The 25,335-nt window shown below is 47.7% G+C and overlaps 2 protein-coding genes across 16 annotated transcripts in view; both read right to left on the bottom strand.

Annotated features, from left to right (window-relative positions):
* kiaa1109 (KIAA1109 ortholog) overlaps positions 1-19,965 on the bottom strand; it is a 34,492-nt gene extending 14,527 nt beyond the window's left edge. For 12 of the 14 annotated variants that reach the window (XM_037242263.1, XM_037242267.1, XM_037242272.1 and 9 more), the window contains exons 1-55: positions 19,819-19,965; positions 18,279-18,399; positions 18,093-18,209; positions 17,919-17,997; positions 17,751-17,815; positions 17,428-17,602; positions 17,129-17,210; positions 16,840-17,033; positions 16,584-16,663; positions 16,337-16,487; positions 16,102-16,258; positions 15,840-15,918; positions 15,628-15,719; positions 15,392-15,509; positions 15,144-15,299; positions 14,806-14,903; positions 14,539-14,723; positions 14,228-14,334; positions 13,926-14,149; positions 13,631-13,846; positions 13,341-13,478; positions 12,875-13,051; positions 12,549-12,677; positions 12,242-12,361; positions 11,768-12,111; positions 11,426-11,676; positions 10,972-11,212; positions 10,365-10,856; positions 9,996-10,260; positions 9,723-9,860; positions 9,582-9,652; positions 9,341-9,514; positions 9,021-9,141; positions 8,766-8,915; positions 8,513-8,640; positions 8,176-8,378; positions 7,911-8,111; positions 7,603-7,817; positions 7,298-7,449; positions 7,053-7,203; positions 6,834-6,986; positions 6,507-6,747; positions 6,109-6,257; positions 5,772-6,003; positions 5,552-5,701; positions 4,638-4,822; positions 4,300-4,475; positions 3,525-4,086; positions 2,807-3,005; positions 2,270-2,530; positions 2,092-2,185; positions 1,742-1,792; positions 863-1,069; positions 329-564; positions 4-248 (exon numbers count right to left, since the gene is read on the bottom strand). In XM_037242263.1, coding sequence (XP_037098158.1) covers positions 4-248; positions 329-564; positions 863-1,069; positions 1,742-1,792; positions 2,092-2,185; positions 2,270-2,530; positions 2,807-3,005; positions 3,525-4,086; positions 4,300-4,475; positions 4,638-4,822; positions 5,552-5,701; positions 5,772-6,003; positions 6,109-6,257; positions 6,507-6,747; positions 6,834-6,986; positions 7,053-7,203; positions 7,298-7,449; positions 7,603-7,817; positions 7,911-8,111; positions 8,176-8,378; positions 8,513-8,640; positions 8,766-8,915; positions 9,021-9,141; positions 9,341-9,514; positions 9,582-9,652; positions 9,723-9,860; positions 9,996-10,260; positions 10,365-10,856; positions 10,972-11,212; positions 11,426-11,676; positions 11,768-12,111; positions 12,242-12,361; positions 12,549-12,677; positions 12,875-13,051; positions 13,341-13,478; positions 13,631-13,846; positions 13,926-14,149; positions 14,228-14,334; positions 14,539-14,723; positions 14,806-14,903; positions 15,144-15,299; positions 15,392-15,509; positions 15,628-15,719; positions 15,840-15,918; positions 16,102-16,258; positions 16,337-16,487; positions 16,584-16,663; positions 16,840-17,033; positions 17,129-17,210; positions 17,428-17,602; positions 17,751-17,815; positions 17,919-17,997; positions 18,093-18,209; positions 18,279-18,384 — 9,483 coding nt within the window. In that variant the 5' untranslated portion in view covers positions 18,385-18,399; positions 19,819-19,965. The remainder of the gene's footprint in view (positions 1-3; positions 249-328; positions 565-862; positions 1,070-1,741; positions 1,793-2,091; positions 2,186-2,269; positions 2,531-2,806; positions 3,006-3,524; positions 4,087-4,299; positions 4,476-4,637; positions 4,823-5,551; positions 5,702-5,771; positions 6,004-6,108; positions 6,258-6,506; positions 6,748-6,833; positions 6,987-7,052; positions 7,204-7,297; positions 7,450-7,602; positions 7,818-7,910; positions 8,112-8,175; positions 8,379-8,512; positions 8,641-8,765; positions 8,916-9,020; positions 9,142-9,340; positions 9,515-9,581; positions 9,653-9,722; positions 9,861-9,995; positions 10,261-10,364; positions 10,857-10,971; positions 11,213-11,425; positions 11,677-11,767; positions 12,112-12,241; positions 12,362-12,548; positions 12,678-12,874; positions 13,052-13,340; positions 13,479-13,630; positions 13,847-13,925; positions 14,150-14,227; positions 14,335-14,538; positions 14,724-14,805; positions 14,904-15,143; positions 15,300-15,391; positions 15,510-15,627; positions 15,720-15,839; positions 15,919-16,101; positions 16,259-16,336; positions 16,488-16,583; positions 16,664-16,839; positions 17,034-17,128; positions 17,211-17,427; positions 17,603-17,750; positions 17,816-17,918; positions 17,998-18,092; positions 18,210-18,278; positions 18,400-19,818) is intronic. The other 2 variants (XM_037242266.1, XM_037242270.1) reach the window with 2 other exon arrangements.
* Positions 19,966-20,220: 255 nt separating this feature from the next.
* On the bottom strand, positions 20,221-24,840 carry c9orf72 (C9orf72-SMCR8 complex subunit). Of its 2 annotated transcripts, none has more exons than XM_037242279.1 (10): positions 24,662-24,840; positions 23,900-24,385; positions 23,730-23,825; positions 23,578-23,642; positions 22,758-22,830; positions 22,489-22,605; positions 21,649-21,884; positions 21,512-21,569; positions 21,334-21,443; positions 20,221-20,776 (listed from the first exon to the last, which is right to left on the bottom strand). In XM_037242279.1, the coding sequence occupies exons 2-10, from the start codon at positions 24,344-24,346 to the stop codon at positions 20,590-20,592; spliced, it is 1,389 nt and encodes a 462-aa protein (XP_037098174.1). In that variant the 5' UTR covers positions 24,347-24,385; positions 24,662-24,840; the 3' UTR covers positions 20,221-20,589. The 2 variants fall into 2 exon arrangements, 1 of the variants encoding a protein (XP_037098174.1); XR_005096313.1 differs by lacking the exon at positions 20,221-20,776 and adding an exon at positions 20,783-20,930 and having other exon boundaries at positions 21,273-21,443.
* Positions 24,841-25,335: the final 495 nt, after the last annotated feature.

Below are 25,335 nucleotides of genomic sequence, written 5' to 3'. Positions count from 1 at the left end.
CACCTCTGCCACACAGCGCAGGTAGTTGCCTTGGAGATAGTTGCCTTGCTTTGCAGGGAAGTCATCAGCGCCCCAACCCTGATCGGAATGACTCTCGTGGTCCTCCATGATGTACTCTCCGGACATGGTAACAGGTGGCAGGGTGAGGCTCGCCGATGGTGGCATGGTGGACATGTCCACAGGAGACACTTTTGATTGAAAGCATAGCTTGTGGTTTGGCAACTCAAAGGTGAAGCTGGTTTGAGCCCCTGCAACATCAACACGAAGCAAATATGCCTTATTGATTTTCAAATCTTGGACTCGCAATGCTCGGTGTTTTTCCACACACCTGTCATGCCATGGCTCTTCATGCGACCCATTTTGTACTCGGCTTTCAGCGAGGGTAGCAGGGCGGCGCCGATGGTGATGCCATCCATCATGGCACTGAACTTGAGCACGATGGGCTTCTTTTCGAGGCCTTCGGGAAGCTGGGGAAACTCGTTGGCCTCAACGGGCGTCTGATTGATGCTGGAGCCTTTGTCGGAGGGTTGCGGGGTGGGCGTGTCCTCCCTATTGGGAGGTTGACTGGAGAGGAAGAAGAAGAAACTTTCACTCAGTCCATCCAAAGGAGCTCATCGTAATTCATGCGACAAGAATGTCGTGCATTTTAAAATGAATAGGATGAGAAACACAATCTCTTCGGACTGTAAAAACAGACCAAATACCAGCAGCGGGACAAGAGATGTGGGCATTTCAGAGTCGTGTGCAATGTTACCGAATGACCAAAGTCAAATTCCTTCTTTGGCACGCTCAAACATGGCGAATAAAAACTCTCGAATGTTCGGTGTCTTTTCTGGAAGCGTGGGAGGAAGGCTCGACGTACGTGTTAGACGGCTGTCGGATGAGGTCAGAGATCTGTTTGGACAGCTGATGGGAGCTGCGGACCATCATGCTGTGTAAAGTGGCTGGGTGCTGGGGGATGTTGATCATGATGGCTCCCACTTTGAAGACAGCGGCATTATTCGTTTTCAGTCCACGCTGGGCGCTGTACAAGGCCTGAGACTTGGCGATGTTGCACTTAACCACAGTTCTGCAAGAAGGGTGACAGATGTTTAACACGTGATCTGCTGCAGCTGACGTGAAGAGAGAGATGAGCGTATGAACCACGACAAAAGATCATGCAGATTGAGGATGGTCTGACAATGGATAATTGCGACAGTTTCTACCCAATTAGGATCCAACACAGAGCACCACTAAGCTATATATATATATATTTTTTCAATTGTCAATGCGGGTGGTTGCCTAAAATATTCAAGAGATTTCCGAGAATTACCCGTGCGTCGACATCTGCTAACGGCAACAGCCTCATTAAGTTGGATCGTGAGGTTGCTCCACCACCTTCAAAACGTGGATGGCTATTGCTTCCGAGATTGTTTTTGAGTAGGCTAATTGGAAAACAATTAACATCATGAGTGAAAATGCACCCATCATCCCCCTTCCATGTTTCTAAGCTTTTCACTCAAATGAAATCTGTCATTTTCACCCTCGGTCAGATATTGATGAAGCGATGATCACATACTGCTTCTGACTCAATACCGCAAGAGGAAAGAAAGATTGGCAAACGTGGATGGATCTCTCAAGACCACTGCAATGGTTTCATGCACCCGTGTGGAATAGAGGGAACAAACAAATGATGGAGATGCCTTTGGATTTGGACTAAAAGCTGAATGCACGCGAGCCCTAGAAAGCAGCAACAACATACAGAAACTCTTGTTTTGCTGTGCTGGTGGGAGATGTTGGGAAATCCTCCAGTCTATGCATGTAGTTGTGGGAGAAAGCAAAGGGAGAAAACAACAACACAAAAGGGAGAGCAGAGGAAAATGTCAAATCATTCGACAGCTTTAGTGTATCATGCTTTAAATGCTTCGTTTCCTTCTGTTAATGAATTTATTGTAATGTATGTGTTTAATGCATGTATGATTAATAGGGAAAGACAGAATGCCTTGATTCAGGCGAATAATCAAAAGACTGCAAAAATGGATGTCATTCTCAGTTTTAGAGACAATTCAAAATGGAGCAAAAAAAAAAAAAAAGGTATCTTTGTGAACGTACTGAATGTCAGGTGTTATGCCCTCCAGCAGTACAATGTTTACGCCTCCTATATGAGCTGATGCACAGGTCTCAGTCATTTTCTGATGAAGGATATCTAAAAGACACAAAGGCTCGTAGTAAGTCATCAAGAATAGATTTTTCATTTGTTTTGCATCATGACATAGTATGAGCAAATCACCTTTCATCTTCTCTTTGAGGGTAAAACTTCCATGGATCTTCTTGAGTTCTGCCTCCATGGTGAGTCCACCAATGTCAGCCTCCAGGTGGGTGCGGTTCACCATGCCGATGCCAAACACGATGAGGGTGACGTGCTGGGGCTCGGAGCTCACCAGGCTACGCCGCCTGCAGCCAGCAGGAGGGGGCTTGCTGGGCGTGGGTTCCTGCTGTTCGTTCTCAAAGATCACGTTGCAGAGCGGCTCGGATGGGCGACGCCCACCCTCTGTGGAACAGATGAAGGGGAGAAAACTATCAAGCCGCATTCACATTGAAGCACAATCATTCAGTTGTTGTCCTCCAGTAAGAAGATCAGCCCCCTACTGATATGTATGATTTAAGAGTGATATCATTCTGACCTACTATATGGCGCAATACATATATATTATATATATACATACATACACACACACACACACACACACACACACACATATATATATACACACACACACACACACACTGTAACCTGGGAAACACAATAATGAATGCTGATGCCCACCTGACAAACAATTCTCAGCAGAACTTTTCTCCAAGATGCCTGTGGGATCTGAGATGAGCGAGTAGAAGTTGAGCAGCTTGTACATGTTCTGCCAACATTCCGCTGACGGCTCACTCTGCTCCGACACCGTGATGGAGTCAGAATCATCCATCTGAATTGCCGTGTGGTCCGCCACATCACGAGAGCCCTTTCTGGACACCTTACAAAGAGATTCAACAAGAGCAAATACATTTTACAATTCAAAAAAGCTATTAGAGTAGGAAAGAATACATTTAAATACAGTGCATGTGAAATTATTTTTGCCCTAAAAAAGTGCAAGAACCTCTGATGATGATGTTGTATCATTTAGGACACTGTGAAATGTTGCTTTTCTGCTCTACTAGCTTCACCTTGTGTTTGTGTGTGTGTAGACTCCATTTCTCAAACTGGTAGGCTCTCAAGGAAAAGCAACAAATGACCTCGTTTAGCCCAATTTCTGACATTTACACTGATACCGAATGTCACTTTTTTACATCTCCAACTGGGTCAGTGGTGCCCAAATCTTGTTATCCACAGTATTTAGACTACACTGACATCTTGTCAAGCGTGACCCCTACTTGTTCGCTTGCTCTCTGCAACTAAGAGCGGAGCAACTGCCCTTAACAAAGTCAGGAAAAATACCAACACGGACAGACGATCGATTGTTTTTATGCTCCAAAAAAGAAAAACAAAAGGTCACCTTTGAGGTGCGCCGCTCCGAACGTCCAAGCGAACCACGTCCTCGGTGTTCCCTTCTTCCTAGCGTGTCCATGGCTGAGGGTGGTCCATTGAGTGGCAAGCCTCCAGCACCCCCCAGCCCTCTCTTGCTCTTCAGGGTTTGCGTGGCGCCGCGCGCCGTCCCATTGATGCTGCCCCGCGAGCTCCGGCTAAAGTCCGACGACCTAAAGTGGCGGTAGGGTCGGGCCTTGAAGGTGGGCGTCGGCGAAGCCGAGCCGGCGGTGTAACGGTTTAGCTTAATGTCCGTTTGAGTGGCTTTGATGTCGTCGATCATGGTGCTGAACTGGTGAATGAGGCGCACTAGAGCCATGTCCACACGTTGGCTAATGGCCTGGCAGGCTGTGGTGAAGTCACAGTGGAACGTGTTGTAGTGGCGGCGGCTGAGGTCGTGGAAGGACAGCGGGGCCGCGGTGGAGCCTTGCGGCGCGCTGCTCGACTTCTCCATAACAACTGCATTCAAGCTGAACGTCTCAATAAGGAGAGCTGGTTTGAAATCCAGCGGTGGCAGGTTCACCGTGCCTTGTCTAGAGGTAGGAGGAGTTGACGCAAATGTGAAATATGGCGCGCAATTCTGCCTGGATGTTGCCGCCGCCGCCGTTAGGAAGAGATACTACGTCAGTTACGATCGACGCGAGACTCGCTTTTGAAAAAAAGATGTAGTCGTCTGCTGCAGATGCCCGGCCGGCGAGGAGCAGGGAAAAGGGTTAGGCGTCAACAGTGAACAAGATGTACTTTACCTCCTGGATCTTTTGTTTCTGCGCTCTTTGGAGGTGTCCGAGTCAACAATGTCTGCTCTCAGACACTCCAGGTTCCCAGAAAAAGACAAATGTTCTCCGAAATACATCTTGTAGCTCAGAGGAGTGCTGTCTTGGGCTTGGATGCCAGTATAGTTCAGTAAAGGCTTGAAAACAACCTAAGATGGAAAAAGAGACAACTGAAAGAGTACACTATAAGAATACAATTCAATTCAATTCAATTTGCTGACTTGGGGCACAAATGAGCCCCTTAATCCAGCGGTTCATTTTGTTTCCTGCGCTAACAAAAGGGTGAGCGTGTTTGCGAACTAATGAATCACCTGAGCATCAGCCAGTTGAACAGCAGCGGGACATAGGTTTCCCTCTTCAATATCAGCAATGTCATCCTGGCTAGTGCTATGCTGGGAATGCTGCGAGTGGGTCCCGTCCAAGGTGTTCTGGTCGCTGGACATCGCTGTGTTGAAGTCCGACGCGGACGGGATGGTTGGTAGGTTACATGTCCCACCTAAAAGAGATTGATTCCATAAATAGCTGCAGTACAATGACAAGAGAGGCAAATCGATTCCATTTCTATTCTATCGACTTACATTGTACTCTATAGGCATGTGGATAAAAAGCTCCTACTAACATTTTGGGATGATAGTATACTGTAGACACCTGTATCAGTGCCCATGGCTTGAGTAACTTGCACCTCTCTCTGCCAAGGCAGCATTAATGCTGAAAGCTACATACCACAGGTTTTGGAGCATTCAAGCAACATTTCTTTGGGATGTCCCTGCTTATTTCAGCGGGAAAATGCCAAGCCACGTTCTGATCGTGTGTTTGCGACAGTTGATGTCAAAGAGTCCGTCTGGCTTGATTCTTTATCATTGTGACCCAACCTGTCTCTGGTGTTCTATAGAATACTGAGAGCTGTTGAAAATGTGTCACACAAGGATTCTAATACCAACTTCTAGGTGACAAGGACTGAGAACTATTGTCAGCACAACACTGAGGAAGACCCCCCCCCCCCCAAACCTCCTTCTGGACTGTTATCTCTTTGCAGTGGCTGATATTGGAAGTGAATAACTGGAGAATCCAATGAGTCTAGAGAAACTGACACATTTACAAAAAGTTCAATTGAATAACGACTTGAAACGTTCAGGTTATCGTTTCATAGCATTCTACTCTCCCTATTCTCCCATTTTGAGACAAAACAGAACGGTGCCGTTATCGCATCAGTCCAAATTTGTACCTGTCTGGAGGCTATTGTGCTGCGATCGATTCATTGGCGAGTCCTGGACCGCAGCCCCGCTCCTGTTACCCACGGCGTTGGACATCCAGTTGTAAAAGCTGACGGAAGATGGCTCGGATAGCAGCGGGTGCTCTGTCAGCATATCGGTGCCTGAAGAGCGCAGAAGGGAAACGATGGTTTCGTCTCGATGCAAAAGGACCAATATTAGACAAGCGGGCACCTGTCCGAGTAAGGGAACCGCTCTTGGCTGTTGCGGCAAAGGACGGATCGTTCCTCTGAGGCGTGCCCTCCAGCAGGTTGTGCAGACTGCGAAAACTTCCCGTTAAATTGCTCAGGAGACTCTCTTTCCTGGGGCTGTCCTTGACCGGCAGGCCCGCACGGCTCACGTGGGCCGGCGAGTCAGCGGCTGTGTCGCCGCTGGTGTAACTCAGAGATTGATACGGATGGGAGCCCTGGGCACGCACGCGCGACAAAAGCACAGACGTGTGCGCATGTCAGGTTCATGCTCAGCGAGCTGGATGGATGGATCACATGGTCATTTCTTTTCTCTCCTTTACCTTGATTCGCAGTGCAGACTCGCTGTGTGCATGGGACTTTGAGAGTTTCCTCATGATCTCCACTCCACTGACAGGACCAGAGTTTCCCTCTTTTGGTGGCGGACGACCACACGCTCCCTCCAGCAGCATGGTGTGTTCACTCACTGTGGCTTCACAGAAAGGATAGCAAAGCCACAAAAGACCAAATGACTGTTAGTAGGTAGTAAAACTTGAATTGTCCCGCAAGGTTTTACCAGAAATCGCTTTTCTACCAATAACTCAGCACGATAACATTTTGGGATGATTTTAAATGATTCATGGTTCGGTGGGACAAAAATAGCAATATTTGGCCTTTGGGAAATCATTTCTTATGTGGTACGTGGTCATATGTTCCTCGTAATTGAATGCTTTGCCGGCACCTGCATCGTATTCGAATTCGGCTCCATCTCCACTGGTGTCACTTTGCAGTGCTGCGCCGTTGTCCAAGCCCAGGACTGTCTCAACCGGGTTCTGGTGAGCTTCCTTTGGTTTCGTAAGCTGATTGGGCCTCATCAGACCAATAGCTTTGAAGCCCTGAGTCACCACAATAAATTTCATCCACTGTCGAGCCAAAGCCACGAGACCCTTCTTCAGAGTCACTAAGGCGGGGACTCCATCATTCTGCAATAAGTACGAGGAAAAAGATTGACGCAAGAAAAAGAGAGAATTGAAACGTAATTGCAGGTCTCCATTCGAGGTGTACTAACCATGGTGGCCTCCTCAATGACCGAATAGTCTGCCTGTTGCAAATAGCGGTGAAGGATGTTGCAAAGCATACAGGAGGGATTCTCGTGCAAGTAGTGCGCTCGCTTGGTCACGCGATTGTACTTGCTTCGGATTGGGATGTGGATGCTCTTTTTCTGCAATGTGACACAATTCAGCGGTTGGGCAAAATGGCTGCGGACGGAGCCCATTAGCCAACTGACCTCAAGCGCCTCGGTCATAATGCAGCCCATGACTGCGCACACACGGAGTGTACCCTCCATGTCCAGTTTGCGAAGGGAAGATTTGAGCTGGTCGATGGGCACCAACCAGGCGCCGATGGCTGGAGTGGCGGTGCTGAGCAGATTTAACTGCCTGGAAAAAAGAAAGAGGAGCGTCTGCTTACTCACTGGAAATGCGCCTGTGTTTGAAAAGACTTCCCAAACAAAGCATTTCGTGGCACGGTTACCTGGAGATGGCCTGCGACGGCGATCGCACATTGGTGGGAGCGGCAAAACTGAACCAAATCTCGCGGATAGTCAGTTTCATGCTGCTGGAGTCGGGTGGCGGAGGCATCAGCGGAAGGTCTTTCTTCAAGTCGTCCGACTCGACCCCTTCGTCCTGCGCAATCGGCACCTCCGTTAACGTCCTCGTCAAAGGTTGACAGCACGGACAGCAAATTGACACTGATATCTTGCTCCATCTTCCCATTGGATTTCTTTTCTCAATTCACGCCCCAATATCCTGATTGTGTGGGAAGTGCCTTAGTCTTACCTGATCGTCAGAGTCAGAGTGCCCATTCACATCATCGGAAGGGGGGCGAACAGCATCACGGGGTAAGTTGTCGTCAGATGCGTCAGTGCTGTAACCGCTCCCAGTCTGCGAGCCTATGGATCCATTGGCCTTGGGGATTCCCGCTTTGCCGTCAGCATCCGAGCGGCCCATCACGCCAAACGCATTGTAGAGAATGGCTCCCGATTGACGACCACCTGCGCCGTTATCAACATCAAGTCACACAGGCAATCAAAACAACGAGGACAAGAAGAGAGGCTTTCTTTTTTTCTTTCCAAGAGTCGCTTTACCTTTGACTGTAAGGTTCTCAATGCCACATTCAAACATGATCCAGCCCCATTTCTCAAGAGAGGTGGCAGAGCGGCTGAGGTCACCTGAGCTTCCATGCATGTCTGTCTCATCAACTAGAGAAAATTCCTCCGTTTCCTCCAGGCCAAACAGCACTTTGGACTTCTCAACGGGGATTGCGGTGATGGCACAAGTGCCAATGTCTATGGGTGGGGAACAATTCAAAGGATCCAAATCCAATCCAAAGCAGAAAGACAAAACACCCACCTGTGGAGTCGAGGCCTCTGAGCTGGCTGTGGATACGGTGGATGTTGAGCCTTGCGGCTATTTCTTTGCCTTTCTCGATGCCGGCGTTGGAACGTAACGAGCCAGATGACTGAGGCTGCATCTTAGTGGCAGATGCGTACTTCTCTAACATGACAGAGGGTCGCCCGTGTTCTGTGGTGTTGGGGCTTTCTTCCACAATTCCCCTGGCGGGGGGAAAAAAAAACAAAAAAAAAGCCTTCTTTTTACAAAGCCAATAATGCTAACAATTACTTATGCCAAGTAGTGGTGTTAGAAATGAGAAATCTATTGCTGATGAGTTAAGGAAGGCCTCACTCACCTATTCATCCTGAATTGGGTGGCAATCCTATCAAAGCACAGCGCCACAAGAGACACGTGTGTGACGGACTTACTGGAGCAGGATGGAAAACCCTCTTCTACAGAAGCCTGTAGGAGACAAAGGTTGACCTGAAAAGAAAAGAAAAAGAACACAACAGATGTCAATGGAAGACTTTGCCAGAAACATTCATGCTCGAATGCAAATGGTATATGTTTTTTTTTTTTTACGCTGATGATATTTTCCAAAAGATCACCTTAGGGATTGAGACATTGGCTTGAAGGCCCTTGATTTTCACATGATCTGGTTTGACAGACAGGTCCGTCTGGCCTTGGGAGATATTGAGGGATCCGTGGGCCGTGGCCTCGTTCTTGGAAAGCTTTTGCTCCTGTTTGAACGCTTGGCTCTGTGGAAATGGAGAGTCATAACAATCATACATGGACACAAGCCACATTCATCCAGCAGCCATAGGTCAAGTACAACCATTGTGATTTCCCTTTGGAGCACTTACAGATTCGGAAACTGTGGATTTGCTGATCTGATAAGCCTCATTGAGAACTTTACCGTGTAGGTCATCGAGAATGGCCGCAGGATGACGGATACTGGCAAAGTGCACCATGGACTCGATGTACCTGAAACCAACCAAATACACAACACGGCAGTAGAAATAGCGGCAACACTGCGGGAAAAGTCAAGACGTGAAAAAAGAGTTGTGAGTGATTTTCAAAACTAATCAGCAAGACACTATTGCCACTGGTGTTTGCTTTTTGATCAGTTCCGTTTTTATTCCTATTCGGATTTTTATCAGGACAACAAAAGGGTGTTTTGTACCTGTCCAAGGATTCAGCCACAAGGGGTGTAAGCACCACATTGATGGCCCCCTTCACCTCCACTATGGCTGTGGTCCTGGTCTGAGCCAAAGGCTGCTCCAGAGACCAGTCATCGGTCGTCGTGTCCTCGTCGGTATTCTCCATCGCTCTCTTACCCAGCGGAGTATACGGCGTACTGGAGAAAAATCACCATAGCGATTGAGATCGGTGACATTTGTATGGAATATTCGGACGACTTCTACCTGCTGTTATCTCCCATCAGCTGAAGTCCTCTATCCAACAGTGAATTGGCTGAAAGGCCTTGTTTGATCACCTGAAATCAGTCTTATTATACCGTCGTCCAGAGTACATATCATTGAGCGGAGAAAATATTGAACAAAAACCTTAAAGCTCGGAACGGAGAGCTGGTCAAAGGAGCCTGAGCTTTCTTCACTTGTCGGCGTGTCAAGATCTAAGGGACGATGGAGAGAAGACTTGGAGGTCCTCTTATTGGTGGGCTGCTTGATCGACCAATTGGACACCTTGTAGAAAAGAAAAGAAAAGGTAGAAAAGAAAAAATAGAAAAGAAAAGAAGCCAGGTTACCATTGCAGCAATGGCTCAAATAAGGCCAGCAATTTGGGGTGGACTATCATGGATGATGAACATTTCACCTCACCTGATAGTGGGCCAAGTAGTTCTGGTAGCACGCCATCACGTGGGGCTGTCTGGTCACCGGGCCGGGCTCTGCCAGCTTTTCGGCCTCCACCGAGCTCTCCTCCTCCATGGCTAGAGCCGATACGAAGGAGGCCTGGGATATGTGGCTTGGCAGCGGCTGGGGAGGCAACATTGGCGGCAGGGGCAGAGGACGCGGCTCGGTGATCAGCTCCCCGTTGAGGAGGTAAGTGAGAGGACCTTCGACACTGTGGTAGATGGAACTCCGGCTAAGCCAGATGGAAAATATGAAGGCAAATGTGAAAATGCATATTTGGAGTCTTAATAGCACCGCTGGACAAAAGGTTCCTTTTAATTGCAGGATGGAGCTGACCTGTAGTTCTCCATGTAATACGGCGGTTGCGGCGGTTGCTGCATCTGCTGCCGCCTTCTCTTTTTGCGTCCCGGGTATGTCCCCGGACCCTCGTCGGCGCTGCTGATGGGCTCAAAGTCTTCGGCGGCAGAGAAGTAGGCTTCGCTGTCAGCCATGGACATGCTGGAGTCGGCCGAGCGGTACTGATGGAAGGTGTTGGAATCCGCCGAGGGCGTGAAGGGGAACGAGCCGTAGCTTCGACGTTGACGTGGCGAATCCAGGACGTTCTCGTCGCTGCGAGAAACGTCGCCGCTGAATTGGACACCTCCGGAAAGCACCGGGGGAGGCTTGTCGTTGAAAACGGCAGCAGACAAGCTCTTGGTGCTGCCTAATCGACTGGAGTGCACCGAGGATTGGCGCTTGAGGGGCGAGCAGAGGGGCGAGCGCACGGAGGTGCCTTCCTGGGAGTTGTGGGGCGAGATGGGCGAGCCCTCCGGGATATCCTGGAAAGCGCTGAAAGAATCACAGGCGCAAATGGCGCATTTGATTCAGCGGCAGAGCTAATATCGATCAAACATTTGAACATGCATTGCAGAGTCAGGTGCCTCCATGCTCCATACATACTCACTCAACAGAACTTTTGCCATGGACAGGAAGCATGCGTTGTTCCACACTTGGCGAGGGAGAGTCCCTTTCTCCAGCTAGCAGGGGTAGCGCGGCACTGGAGGAACTATTCTCCTCAGAGGAAGATGCAGAGCTGTGAGAGCGTTGAGGGACTTGGAGACTAAGGTGCTGCTGACCCCGCCGCTCAGGCACCTCGGGAGGCAGGCACGGTGAGTGCGTGTCTGTTTTCAGCCCGACGACCCTTCCTGGGAAGAAAAAGAACAAGCGCTGCTTTGATTGGGTTGTCAAAAAGTCCATTCCTCTATGTACCTGGGGAACATTTTGCTTCAGAGCAATGGCCTCTGGCTGATTCATTGCTCAGCATTCATCCCGACTAATGGACAAACGAAAGTAGAGTAGAAAGGCATTTAGAGTCCTTGTTTTTTTGGTTTGTTACATTCAAGGTGATCAATCCCTACCATCCATTTTGGGTCTTTCCTTGGTCATAATCCACTCTCCAGGCTGAAGCAAAGACTGACCATAACACATATCGGATTCAGTGCTAGAGGAAGAGAACGCAGATGAGGAGGAGGGGGTCATCTCTTCCAGTTTGAAGAAATCCAAGCCCATATTGGTTCCTCCAAAGAACCTGCAGCCTCCCAGGCAGCCACAGCGATTCCTGCTACGCTTGTTTCGAATGCCAGCCTCTTCGGGCCACAGGAACCAGAGTCTTGGAAGAAAAATGGGTCAACCGTTAACTTACAAGAAGCAGTACTCCAGCGTTGATAAATGCTGCAAAGAGCAAAAGACAAATTGTGTACCTTTTGGTCTGCGTGTCATGTAGTTCTAAAAATTGCCTCTGGACTTCACATTTGGCCGAGTGGTCGGCAGCCAGAGCGATGTCGGCGGTAATGAGGTTCAGGTTGATGGAACCCGCCTCCAGCCACACGGAGCGTCGCATCACTGCCGGCTGGCAGAGACTTAGTGGCTGACCCTGAGCTTGCCCCTGCCCGGCCGGCTGCAGCCTGCTCACGTCACAGTGCTGCTGCTGCTGCTGCTGCTGTTCGATGAACTGCTGGATGTTGAGGTCCTGCACCACAGCACTGATGCCCTCTCCCACAGCCTGGTTGTGCAGGTTGCACTTGGCTACACGTAAAATACCCGTCTGGAAAGAAGGCGAGTATGTTACACTGACAGATGCTGAGTATGGGGGGGTTAGGATAACATTCATTTTGTTGTGTGACGATGGGGAGTACTTGGAGGTATAGTTAAGAAAAGGTGAGGGGGCTAAATACTTGGATATTAGCAGCACAGCCATGTTCAACGATGAAAAGGTCCACTCCGTCCATGGCCAGTCGCGTCATGGTGTACTTGAGCTCCTCTGAGGTTCGACAGTGACCCGGCAGGCAGGTCAACTAAAACGCAACAACACATTGGATGCTTTACATTTAGGTTTTGTTTTCTAAGATAATCACAGGAAAATTTGCACAAAACCTGCAAATATCTCTCAACAAATATTATATTCAAACAGGAGATATATAGTATGTATATATCTCACTACAAATGTTGTGGCAAGCAAAATACCTTGGCATCGCAAAATACCTTGGCATCGCAAATGCGACGGTCAACGCCATGCTGGCAGATGACAGACGGCTTTGGTTGTTCCAGCTGGAACTCGCGGGACATCACATGGAAAACAAAATACTCCCCCCACTCTATCATACTGGCCACCTGAAAAACAAATAGCCGTAGCACACAAAATATCACCGCAAAATATTTGGAAGACTTTGATGTCATCATCTGTAGAGTTGATAAACGTTTTATGATGGCGACAGTTTGGAAGCACCACCGTCCCAGGACCAACAAGGCACCACATGAACAATATTTGATTTCTCAAACAAGACACACACACACACACACACACACACCTGAGGAACAGTCACCCTCCCAGTGAATGCGCCTGCCTGCATATCGATGAGCCAGGCATATTCAAGGGTGTCACTTTCCAGTGGAAGCCCCTGTGCAGAGAACATGGCATGTGCCCTCATCTGCAGGCCCGAGAGGCTTAGGTGGCCATCCCGCAACACCCCGTCCACCGAGGGACGCTACAACGCAAGGAGGAAGAAAAAGCACTTTTCATCGATGCGACGTTTGACATTCAAACGGTGCTAAAAGCTGAAGCGTACGACGTGCAGTATAAATCAAGTCGATTTCAACAAAGATGAAGCTGAACACTTGTGGGTTGAAACACACCCGTGAGCGGGAACTAAATACACACTGTCGTCTATTCTTTCCGAGATATCTTTCATGCAGAAATCAATAAGAATGGGAGATACAATGCAATAGTGCCGAAATGTAAAAGGCAAAAAAAACAAAAATGGAATATTCTTTTACCTGGTAGTTGTCACTGGCGAAAATGTGAATAGGTGACAGCAATAACTGAAGCATGGTCTCCTTGTAACCTTTCTTCATTTCAAAACATAAGCGCTCCAAGAAGCCAGAGGGACCTTCTGGCCCCTCACTGCTACAGTGCTGATCAAAACCAAGAAGACAAACATACATCAGACAAGAGATCCTGACTAGAAATCAATCCAAGTCAGTCAGATTGGAATGAAAATCAAAGGCAGGGCTGACGACCCTGATGAGCAAGCACTTGGCCGCTACATACTGAAAGTCAGCCTTACCATAGGCAGTCGGCCATGGACTTTATAGAGATTAATGAGCACAGTTATGTCCCAGGGCCGCAGGTCCAAGGGATGTATGTTTGAACTTTCCTTATGGCAACCGTCTTCCATCCCGAGAGGGGACCAACCCAGGCCCGACGAGGAAGTGGACAAAACCGGACTGGACGCCGTCTCTTCAAAGTCAGTGTACATGTCATCTTCTCCAAAATAATTCTCCTGAGTAGAAGAGAGGAAGCTTACTGATTGACTATGGCTTGTGCTGCGTCGCACTACTTTCAGACGAACCACAATATACCTTGATGGATACCAAAGCCCTGAGTAAAGGCCCATAGAGGATAATTTGAGAATCAGGAGACATTTCCATCTCCACGTGAAGTCGGTCCGGAGGAAGCTCCGAGGGGTCGCTCGGTATCCGGCTGTGGCCGCCTGAGGAAGAGGTGTAGTACGGGTGGCCGCGCTGTCCCGAAGTGTGTTCCGGGGGCCGTAAAGCTGACAGCATTGATTCCTCCATTTCAGAAACTGCAGGTAGGAAAGACACTTCGTGAGTAAGTCACCTGAGTTTTCAAACAGACAGGAAATGTGTGGCTGAAAGCTTACACGACTGTTTGAGTTGCTCATCCGCTTTTTGGGGATAAATGGGATGCCACGTGTAGTCAATGATGAGCAAGAAGTTGGGTACACTCCAACAGTCAACCCAGCCAGCTCTGATGGGAAAAACAGATTACAGTTGAAAGTTCAGAACGTGGAACGTACTCGACTCTCTGAGACTACAGTATCGGGACATTTCAGATGCCGAGGCGGCTTATCGTCCGGAATCTAATGGACTCATTCAAGAAGCGATCGTTTCCAATTTCAATGTGGTGGTTTCTTTTTGCCATTTGCCCCATTTCTTCCCCCCCGCAACTCACTCTGCGTGGGTGATATTTCTCCAGCGGGACTTGTTGAGTTTAGGCGGCGGGGCGCTTTGATTTTCCCCTGGCGTGAACATGTCTTGGGGCAGCTTGACATTCTGGTAATCTTTGGCAAGGGTGAGGAGGGGGTAGCGGCTGGGGTGGCACTCTGGCAGAGACAGTCGCATGTCTGTGTCCTCTGCCTGAAAAGGTCAACATGTACATAGAAATCCTATTTTGTCACACATGCATTCAAAGCAAATCTACCTCCCAAAAAGGACGAACCTTCAAGCTGAAGCGGGTATGGCAGGTGGTTGGAACAAACTCGTTGAAAGGCAAAATGAAGTCTATATTCAGAGTCTCGCCACATGCTGCCAGGTACACTGCAGAAAGAAAGAAAAGAAAAGAAAAAAAACGGTCAAATGTATATTGACTGAAGAATCCAAAGCATCGTCATTGCTTCCAATACAGACGGAGGAGAGATGGCAGTTGAGAAAAGTTCAAGCTGGATACGATAAAACAGAAGTTTGCTTCACTAGTAAGGTCACTATGAGGCACTTAAGTTCATGGGAAAGTAGTCACTGCCGCTACATTCTACATACTAAAGAATTTGCCTTCCTCACCATTCTCTTGTTGCTTGGTGGAGCAGTCAATCCAGTTGTGCTGGTTTGCCGCCCAGATCATCTCAAACTGGTGAAAAAGTATTTTGAATGTCCAGGAATAGGGAACAAAGGAGTAAATGTCCGGAGCGTTGTCACTCGCCCAGTCCTGAATCAAATCTGTAAAGCCAACCCAAAACAAGTCATGTCAATCCTTTCTCTATTTTTGTCTAAATATGTTACTGCTGCTACGTTTTGGTTTTCTTACTCACCAGTGAAAAAGTTTTTCTGGGCGTAAATGAAGTGGTACGTGGCCTTGTACACCTCAATCTCACACTGCCAAGACTGGGGCATGTTCCACACCCAGGGGTAGCTGGCAATCACGTGGAACTGAAATTGTACAAGACATTGTGGCCAATTCTTTCCTTTGAAATGACACCAAAGTGCATCTTAACGTCTCAGGGGTGACTCCTTCAGAAATGGCCCTGGAACTCCAACTGCTACTTACAGCTAACATCTCAGCCTCAAGGAGAGTCCGGTACTGCATGCTGCTGGTGGTGTCCACGTGAAGCAGCTGCCCTTTGATGGTGGGCAAATAGCCTGAGGGAAGAAGAAACAAGCAGCGCCATCAGTTATTAGGAAGGAGGAAGAAAAAAAAAAAAAACGGAATTGAATTTTTTGGACAACTCCAAAATACTCGAAATAGCACAAAAGTCATACCGGTCTCTCCGACAGTCATGGGGATGTTGACTTCCAGGTAAGAGCCAGCTCCTACATTCACATGGATGGCATTGGTTTCCTAGTAACAAGAATAAAGACAGACAAGTTTTGGTTGCTAGCTAGTATGTCCAGAACAGTACAGAACACATCCGATATGGGGAAAAACACAACACGCCGCAGTACGCAATGCTAATATTTTGAAGGCTCTGGATGATGGCGGAACAGCAGCAGCAAAAAAAAAAGATTCAAGCGCATAACATACCCGTTTTTTGGTAAAAAGTAGGTCAATGGTGGCATCGGCAATGATGTTCATACGGAGCTCAAAGGCCTGTATCTGCCTGGGTTGTCCCGGCTGGGCCATTTCAGTCACCTTCATGTCCTGATAGTCGGCCGGCAAGAAGAACTTCCAGAGACAATCCCTATGAAAAAAGGTGGCTTGCTTCCCTGACTGACCCCTAGTAAATATGACATTGTAGTTTTGTAAACTTTGCGTGCACCTCTGGCGATCCGCCCAGGGGCCGTAGTTGAAGTCGGTTCCTTTTCCACAGACGATGTCGAGACCCCAGCACGGAGGAAGGTCCTGAAGCTTATCGTCTTCGCTGGGTGTCTCAGCTTCCTCGCCAATCTCTTGCTCCAGCGGCACCACACCTGCAGATTCACACACCAAAAGGAAGGTTGCTATTAGCTTGGCAGCGATCAAGTAGACGTTGTCAATATTCCCGTTATTGCGTGCGGATTTCATACCAGGCTCATCTTGGTAGTAGTAGATGTCTACATCATTGGACTGCATGACCACAAAGCCTTCACCCATCAGCCTGGGAGGTCTGCCATGAAAAAGGCGTGACTAGTTCAGAAGCTGCACGCCAGCTTTACATTTCCACAAGGGTTTGTTGAACAAATACAGCGTCAAGAGTAGCTCGGATTTGGACCTTGTAAACACTTGACTTGATTTCACTTCCAAAAAATGTGCAATGACAAAGCTGGATGGTAAGTAACTTACTCATCAGTCTGCATGCCAACATAGCGTGGGCTGGGAACCAGCATAACGCGCACGTTCTCCAGCGAGCCCTTTACAATGTGCATGTACTGGTCCAGGTGGCTGGATGGAGGCTTGGTGGCGTAGGTCAGAAAGGCATCCTCAAAGTTCAAGCACAGCGTCTGCGGGAGGTGGTGATTCCCAAATGCCAGCCGGCCCTTCGCAAGCACAGAGCAAACGGCAAAAACAAAAACAACACTTTCTTAACATGTCTTCAATATTGAATCAAGGCGCTCATTTGTAGCAAACTCACCGTACTGATGTTCACTTTGATGACAGGAATGAGAGAGCGCCAAGACGAACCGGGGTCTGGATTCTCTGTTTGAATGTTGACACTGCCAACGAAGCAAAATGACAATTAGTCGTCCTGCCAGTCTCCCCATCGCGCTGTCGCTTGCTTTGAAGGATAACCATCCTACGACCGACGGACCCATTGAGCTCGACTCGAGCCTTCCGGCTGTTGGATTCACAATAGGAAATGATAAGGGGAGCCCGCAAAATGACAAGAACCAAAGACCACTCCAACGGTATAGGTGTCAAAGCAAGTCTTACCGTTCCAGGGTCTTGCTTTTTCCACCCCCTTCACGGTCGTCATCTTTCTTGAGCCTGCTGAGTGTGGGCTCCAGGCCGAAAGTCTCTTGCAGATGGGCGTAGAGGTCAGTCCGATTGTAGACGTGGAACTCCAAACCGTTAACCGTCACGTAAAGCCTGGTCTCCGCCTTGGGGTCTGATGACACAGCAGAAGGTTACGTCAATACATTTGAGTCAGACACAGACCGATGTGAATCTTCATTTGGGTCATTTCATCTGCACGCCTTTTTCCACTTGAAGATAGTAAATACGGAAAGACATGTATGATCCTACACTTGGCTCACCGTGCTGTTTCTGCTTGGGGTTATACATTTTCCACCAGCGGAATATGAGAAAGCCATCTTGTATCCTATCCAAGGAGAAAGAAGAAGAAAGAAGAAGAAAGAAGAAGAAAAAAAAAAGAATGCATCAAAAGGTGGGATCTTGTTTACAGATCACAGAGGTCAGATTACCTGATGGACATGTCTTGGTTGATATAGTAAACCTCTCTGAACATGACCTTCCCTGACAGCACAGAGAACGAGAAGGAGCCTACGGAACAAGATGAGACCGGTTTGGTGTTGGACACCACATCCAGGAATACATGTACGTATGTATTTGTTCGCGCTGCTGACTGACAAACTCACCGATCCGAATGTAGCCATCCTTGTAGAGTCTGTTGATAATGTGGGTGAGGATGAGGCCAATGTTTCTGGAGTTGTAATAGGTCAAGTAGATGATCCATCCACAGGACAGAATGGTGGCTTGATGACAAAACACAAGCAAGTGATTGGATTGCGCCCCCCCAATCATCTGATGCTTAAAGAACTTACCCACGAGGAGCCATATGAAGTTGGAATTGCGCTTGATGAGAAAGTTATCCAAATCCCCGAAAGTGGGGAATGCGCTTTCGTTGTTTTTGGACCCAAGCACATCCATGGCTACTGTCGACAACTAGAAGAGAAAGCAAAAGAGATTGAAGAAGCAAAAGTGGGATTGCTCATTTACCGCCATCATTATTGTTGTTTATCCTTTGATTGTTATCGATCTGTGGCCAGGAAATGTTTTTCGTAGTGACAGTACAATTCAGGTTACGTTGCAGTCGTAGGAATGGAACATCATTAATCACCTGGACTGTGACCGCCCGCACAAGTTGAGATCTTGTATTCAAGATTATTTGGGGCCTTACAGGAGGAATGACTTTGTTTGGACAAACTATTGCAGGAGGGACTTTATCCTAGTGCGTGCAGCAATGGGGCTCTGAGTGAATTCATTCAGCCACTCTTAATGATCAAAAGCTTGAGAACTGTTGCGCACAAACACAAATCCGTACTAATCCGACCAAAAATGTTTGAGGGAGAAAACGCCATCACCACTTGTTATTTTCTGCCGTGGCAAGCAAACCTACTACAACAAAGTATTGTGCACAGTGCAACTAGCAAGTTAGTTCAGATTTCGAGTGACCCACACCCTGATATGCGAGTAAAAGAAGTTATTTCCTGGGGGGGTTGTCAGTGATCATTTCATATTTGCTGGACTTCTCTTCGCTACAGATGTACTTGGAAATATCATGTAAGAAATATCATCATCAAAAGAAATGACCAACACCAAAAGCGATCTTTTGTGTTTAAATACCATTTGGCATGTCAATAAGTGTCATGTGCAATGCCAGTTAGTTCATCACCTCTCACGTACCTTACTTTGGAGTCAAATTCAAACTTCGACGAGCTAACAGAGAGACGTCCTTTCATTCCTAATAAGTCATGGTCAAATCGTTGAGTGTCGACTTCAACTTGTTTTGTTTACAATGTGAACTTAAAGGGACCTAATACACGAAACGACATTTCATGTGGATCGGACCTGTTTTTTGGGTTGTTGTTTTTTTTGCAAATGTGATTACACATTATCATCTGGTAGAGTGCATGAAAGCATTGAGATTTAAAATCGGGGGCATGCCTGCGTGCCTGCCCGCGTGGCTGCCTGCCTGCCTGCCTGCCTGCCTGCCTGCCTGCCTGCCTGCCTGCCTGCGTGGCTGCGTGGCTGCCTGCCTGCCTGCCTGCCTGCCTGCCTGCCTGCATCATTGCTAATCCTCAATCTTGAGCAATTTCCTCAGTACAGTATTACTCTCGGCACAGGCAAGAACCCGGCCGGCGGCATGTGATGATGGCTCATTTGAGATCCAACATTGGTCGAGGACGCTGCTCAGAGACGCCTTTGCAGCTACTTGACAAATGACAGTTGTAATTCAACGACAATGCCAATAATCAAGCCGAATATCATCAAGTTAGCACCATGCTAATGACAGCGGGCCGCACCCTGCAACTTCACCTTAAATAATAAATGAAATGAAGTCACTTAACGGCGTTACAGTACCTTGATGCCCTCGGTAAAGGCTGTCGTTTCATCTTTACACCGGTTATCCAACGGTTGTTGTCATTTTATTGCGCCAGGTATGGAGAGTTTGCATCCTCTGGTGAATATTTACCTGGCTTTCGGCCAGTCGACATCTCTTCCGGTTATGACGACAGCAGCTCCTCGAACGACCAATAGGAATATTTGAAAAGTGTCAGTCTGACCAATCAAAGAGGAATGTTTTGTCAATTGTAGCCAAAACGAAAGTCGTCGTAATGGGGCGGGACTCGTCTTCAAAACAGCAACAAAAATCAATAAAGACACTTTGGAACACTTTGGTCTTGATCTCTGATTAAATCTCCAAAATATTTTAATTAGGTCAGTGCATTTGTAATATTCACACTCAACAGAGACGGTCAATAATCATTTTCTCATGATGTACTTTTTTATTGGACTGTAGGCTGTACCAGAGTTTAATTCTGAAGGTCAACACAGTCGAATAAAATAGCAGACACCTTTAATAAATAGCATTTTGAAGCCACATGCAAAATAATACATGGCAGCAGGCGACTAACAACGTCTGATGCATGTATATTATTCATATCATATAGAACAAACTTTATCTTTATAGCACATTATAGTAAAAGCAGATCAAGAAAAAAAAAAAAGTCACATAAACAGTACTTATTTCAAGTGATTGCTTGGATAAAACGAAAATGTGGGTATGGAAAGAAAACACGTATTTCCATTTTTTTTTTTTTAATAAAAGGTGCATGCAGGTGGAGAAGACAATCAAAAGTTCATAAGAACATCTCTTTCCTGCATGCTTGTGTAGAATGGCTTCCCAAATACAAATGAGTGTAGTCCTGCTCTCAACTTCTCAGCAAAGGCCATAACAATGTTCAGGTCTCCTTCCACCATCAGATCCAGGTCGGTCTTTAAATTGCGCAAGGTCCGGAAAGGCTTTTTCCCCTTTTGACTGTATAGCCAAAGAGAGACAATGGTTAGCAAAACAGCAGTTCATATCAGCTCCTTTCACTAGCATCTCTCCTGCTGGTTGGATGTGCCGTCCGACATCAACGGCGGCGCTGCAACCACAGCTAAAATATTTGTACAGCAAAAATGACTGCCTGCCTGCGTGGCTGCCTGCCTGCCCCGCCCGCCCGCCCGCCCGCCCCTTCCATCGAGACGCTGTGTCAGCACAAGATAACAGTGTGAAAAAGTGGTGCGGCATCAGGACAGAAAAGAGGTACTACGTACTCTACTTCACTTTCAAGGCAGCACATGAAATGAGAATTACAAAACAAAACAAGGACGCTACGCAATTGCAGTCTGGTCTCGGTAAAAATAGAAATGGTCATTCATTATTCCAACCGCTTATCGTCACCGGGTAACTTGAAATACAAACGAATCCCCGACCGGTGAACTGAACGGCTGCTGCGTACGTATCACGCTTTCAAAGGAAGCTCAGTGAAATCTTGGGAGGAGGAATTGGAGCAAACGTTAGGTCAATGGACATTTGTGAACCACTCTTACGTGTCATCCTCGATGTACTTGAGCAGTGTGAGGGCTTTCCTGTGGAGGAGCAAGAGGAACTGAGCCAAGTAGGTACTCCGCAGGGAAAGGCCGGGCCGCAGCATGAACACCTGACGTGGAAATGGAAATGTTCCATCAGCCGAGAAGTTGACGTGCAGTGCGCAAAAAGTCAACTTACCTCATCTATAAAGGACTTCACCAAAGTGTCTTGGTGCATGACATCTTGAAATATATTCCTACAAACAAGTACGGTACAGACAAATGTTTGTGAAAGCCGACCGACCGTACGAGATGAGAAGCGGCCGATCGACGTACAGGTCGGGTGTGAAAGTGTCGTCGGTGGGGATGACGGTGTCGGGAGCGATGTCCTCTTCGCTGTCGCTCTTCCAAAGCGTATTGAGCTCAGAGCGCATATAGCCACGTTGGTGGTAAGTATGCTCGTGACACGGCGGCATCTGCTTGACCGTGTTGATGTCCACGTCAATGTGTGTGCTCGGGTAAGGGGAGTAGAGAACCTGGCGGAAGGGCAGTACAACGCTGCCGGTGGAGTCCTACAAAACAGAAAAGGCACACGGTGATTTCCCTTCCCCAACGTGACCTCAACTCCTATTCCATGCAAGGAAAGAAAGAAAAGACAAAAATCAATTCATCTTCCTGAACACAGGCTCTGTCATCCATGCCCTTGTGATTTGTTGTTCCCGTTGACATGAAAGATTGCGTCCAAACAAGAAAGTGCAAAACAGCCACTTTGAGAGAGGAAACACTCTGCTGAGTTTGTCTGCGCTTGCTTGCTTGCTTGCTTGTTTCATGAGTCTCTTGTTGTTGTTGGGTTATGCTATGAATATTTTAGTGCGTGCCATTCAGTCTGCTAAGCAGACAGCCGACCACATCATCAACACCTGCCCCCTATATAGACCGCCCTCGGAGGCCGGCCTCTTCGACCTGGGACCAGAGATGCTGGCGTGGCTCCACGACACCAAGTTGGAGCTCTGACGTTACACAAGAGAGAGAGAGAGTCTGCTAAGGTGCCTCGTGTCGGACACGGTTACGCAAAATCGAAAACAAATTCATGAAGGAACGAGCCAACGAGAGTCTCATCCGCACAAAAATAGAAGTAGCGGGCCATCGAGTGTTGACATTTTAGAAGTTGCTTACCTTGAGCAGACCTTGAACAAAAAGGCCGGTGTCATATTTGAAGGATGAGTCTGCCTTGCAAAGGCGAGAACATTTCTTCTCGGTGGCAGTAAGAAAGAGGCAAAGCGTTCGCACCATCTGGTGGAAGGGAAAAAAGAAAATCCCTTTCAGATGGGGTCAATTGAAAAGCCGAGAAACCAGTATAGACACAATATGACAAAAACAAAGTGGCATTTTAACACGGGGGGTGTCGACTTTTTAGATCATCACGCACGCACGCACGCTCTTACCTTGTTTACTTTCTCTGGGTTGCTTCCAACCACTATTGAACAACCACAAGTCTGGAGATGAGAGCTGATGGCCCTGCATCACACAAACAAGATGAGAAAACTGCAATCAATAATTTTCTTATCTTGTTCAATTTATCCCCAATCCCAACGAGCTGAGTCCTTCAGAAAGAAGTGGCTTTTATGCGCTTGCTGGCTCCAGCAGATTGATCAGCCGTGCATTTCTCGGTAATATAGCCGTAGACGGTGAGCCGGCCGGGTGCCAATTCCATCACTCCCAAAAAATTGGCATGGGCGTGAATAGCCACATGGACATTCGGCAGTCTCCAGCGCTACTCCAGCTGTTGCCAATTTCTTTGGCGGCTGGATGGACATGCAATTTAGCACCCACAAGTATTTGAAATTCGACATGACAATCGGAGTCAATGACCATGTCATGCAACACCACAGCCGCTGGCAGCCAGCCAGCCAGCAGAGAGTCAACAGTCTTGCTATGAATCAGAGTTGATGCCAAGAAATGCAAAACATCCTGCTCTTTCTGGTTTATGGCTTTTAATATGGCCAAACATGATCGACACTGACTGAACACTCAATCATGGTGATTGTATTTGTATTCTTAAACGCCTTTCTGTTATAAATGTCCTTTCACCTTCAAATACGTAAATATTCCAGACCATGATGCTCCAATCAACTTGAGCAATTTAGCCCCGGTCTTTGGAGGAAAGTTCGGCTCCATTCGGCCCCTCAACTCACTGGAGGACCGATGGATAGGCGGGTGTTCATTTGGCACCGACGTTTGCTCGGACGGACACGACGCGCTTACTTGTGGAGGAAATCCTCATGGCAGCTGTCTCCAATGTCATCATCATTTAGCATGGTGTCTTTGATCTAGTCGGATGCAGCAAACGTAAAGGGCAAAAGGCATTAGGATGAAACAAATGGACTGGTCATTTTGCTGGATGAGTAGCCACTCACGTCTATATCTTCAGGCACACTGTGTGTTTTCATGGACGCCAGCAGCTCCATCACGGGAACTATTTCCAAGCTCAGCACTGCGACGATGTTGTAGCCCTTATCGAATCAAATGAAAGCTCAATGATGACCAGTCAACAAGAAAAGGAGTGAAAGTGGCGAGCGGCATCAACCTTTTGCATCCAAATGCGTCCCTTGCGGATAGCATGCTTTAACCTCTCCACACAGATGGTGTGCAAAGGCAGGTAGAAGGCCAGCTCGGTCTGCGGCAGAATAACGGACAAGGCGCAGGTGTTTTTGTCCCCCTTGAGCTCACCGTCGAAGATGAGCGACACGATGATGACACCCTTCTCTGCCAGCGCGAAAAACTTCACGTCCACCGCGCCACATTCCGCACTGCGCAGAATCTCCCCATTTAATGTGTGATTGGCCAAGAAGGTCACGTCTCCATCGCTGAGGAACATGGCAGGATCAGCCTTTGGTGCCCAGATGTGATGGACGCGAGGACCTAGGATATTGTCCCAGTAAGCAAAGGTGGCAGCCAGCAGTGGGCATTCTCCCTCGATTGCTACTTCCGACTTGGCCACAGCAGGTGACTGGGGTGGACACCCACAAGACATTGAAGTAGAAATGTGACAGTCTTCCAGATAGCGGTCAGTCTGTAAACTGTCAAAACAACAACAAGTAGTTCAACGTCACAGCCAAAGTCGTGCACGATGTTTTGGTGTCTGAGCTGAAATGCAATAGACATTGATCAGACAGCATCAGTAGAGCACAATAAAAACGACTTCTGTATCAAATCAGCCTGCAAAGACTGTAACCAAGCAGTAATACAAGTCATTACCCACATATTACCAGCCCAATTGTATGTCGACGATTGGAATAGCAGTTCATTTCACGGTGCTCACTTTGCTCCATAGTCGGCCGTAACTTACCTCTTTCGTCGTAGCAGTTGTCGTGTAGCTAATGTTACTGATTCACCACATAGATAGATTTCGTGTTGATCTGATGCAGCCAAATTGAAGGCGATAGATAGGTTGGTTTGCGTGCTTCAACCAAGTGCGGTTTTGTTGTCGTCGAGCGACTTCCTGCTACGTCATCGATGATGTCATTTTAGGGAGCTCCCTCCCGGACGCCCTCTAGCGAAGGACCGTGGGACGTGTAACCTTGTTCTTGTTGCCCAGCAAACAAACCGACATTGCGTGCAAAAAAAAAAACATTTTGTGCACGTTTTCTCCCCCCCCCCCAAAAAAAACCAACAACTCAGATTTGAATAGCATACTAGCGTGCGTTTGTCGTGCGTGTTGTTTAACACGAGCCAGAAAGCTTTCAGTCGCTTGCCTGTGCGTCATTGATGCCAGATGGAGGGTCAGGGTCAGGGTCAGGGTCAGGGTCAGGGTCAGGGTTCCATCCATGTGCTTCACAACAGAGTTAAGCTTGGGAGGTTTCATACCCACACTGGCGGCTTCATTGTCCAAATTAGGTCTGCTATTAGATCTGTTTGAGGTTAATGCCGTGGTATCAAATGAACTAATGATATGCTGTTTACGATACTTACCTTACTTGTGTCATCAAATGTTGGCAATGAGCCACATCTCATGAATCTCCA

This window comes from Syngnathus acus, chromosome 22, assembly GCF_901709675.1.
Source record: "Syngnathus acus chromosome 22, fSynAcu1.2, whole genome shotgun sequence".
Taxonomy (NCBI): Eukaryota; Metazoa; Chordata; class Actinopteri; order Syngnathiformes; family Syngnathidae; genus Syngnathus; species Syngnathus acus.
The sequence above is the reverse complement of the archived record's forward strand: the minus strand, read 5'-3'. Positions and strand labels throughout refer to the sequence as shown.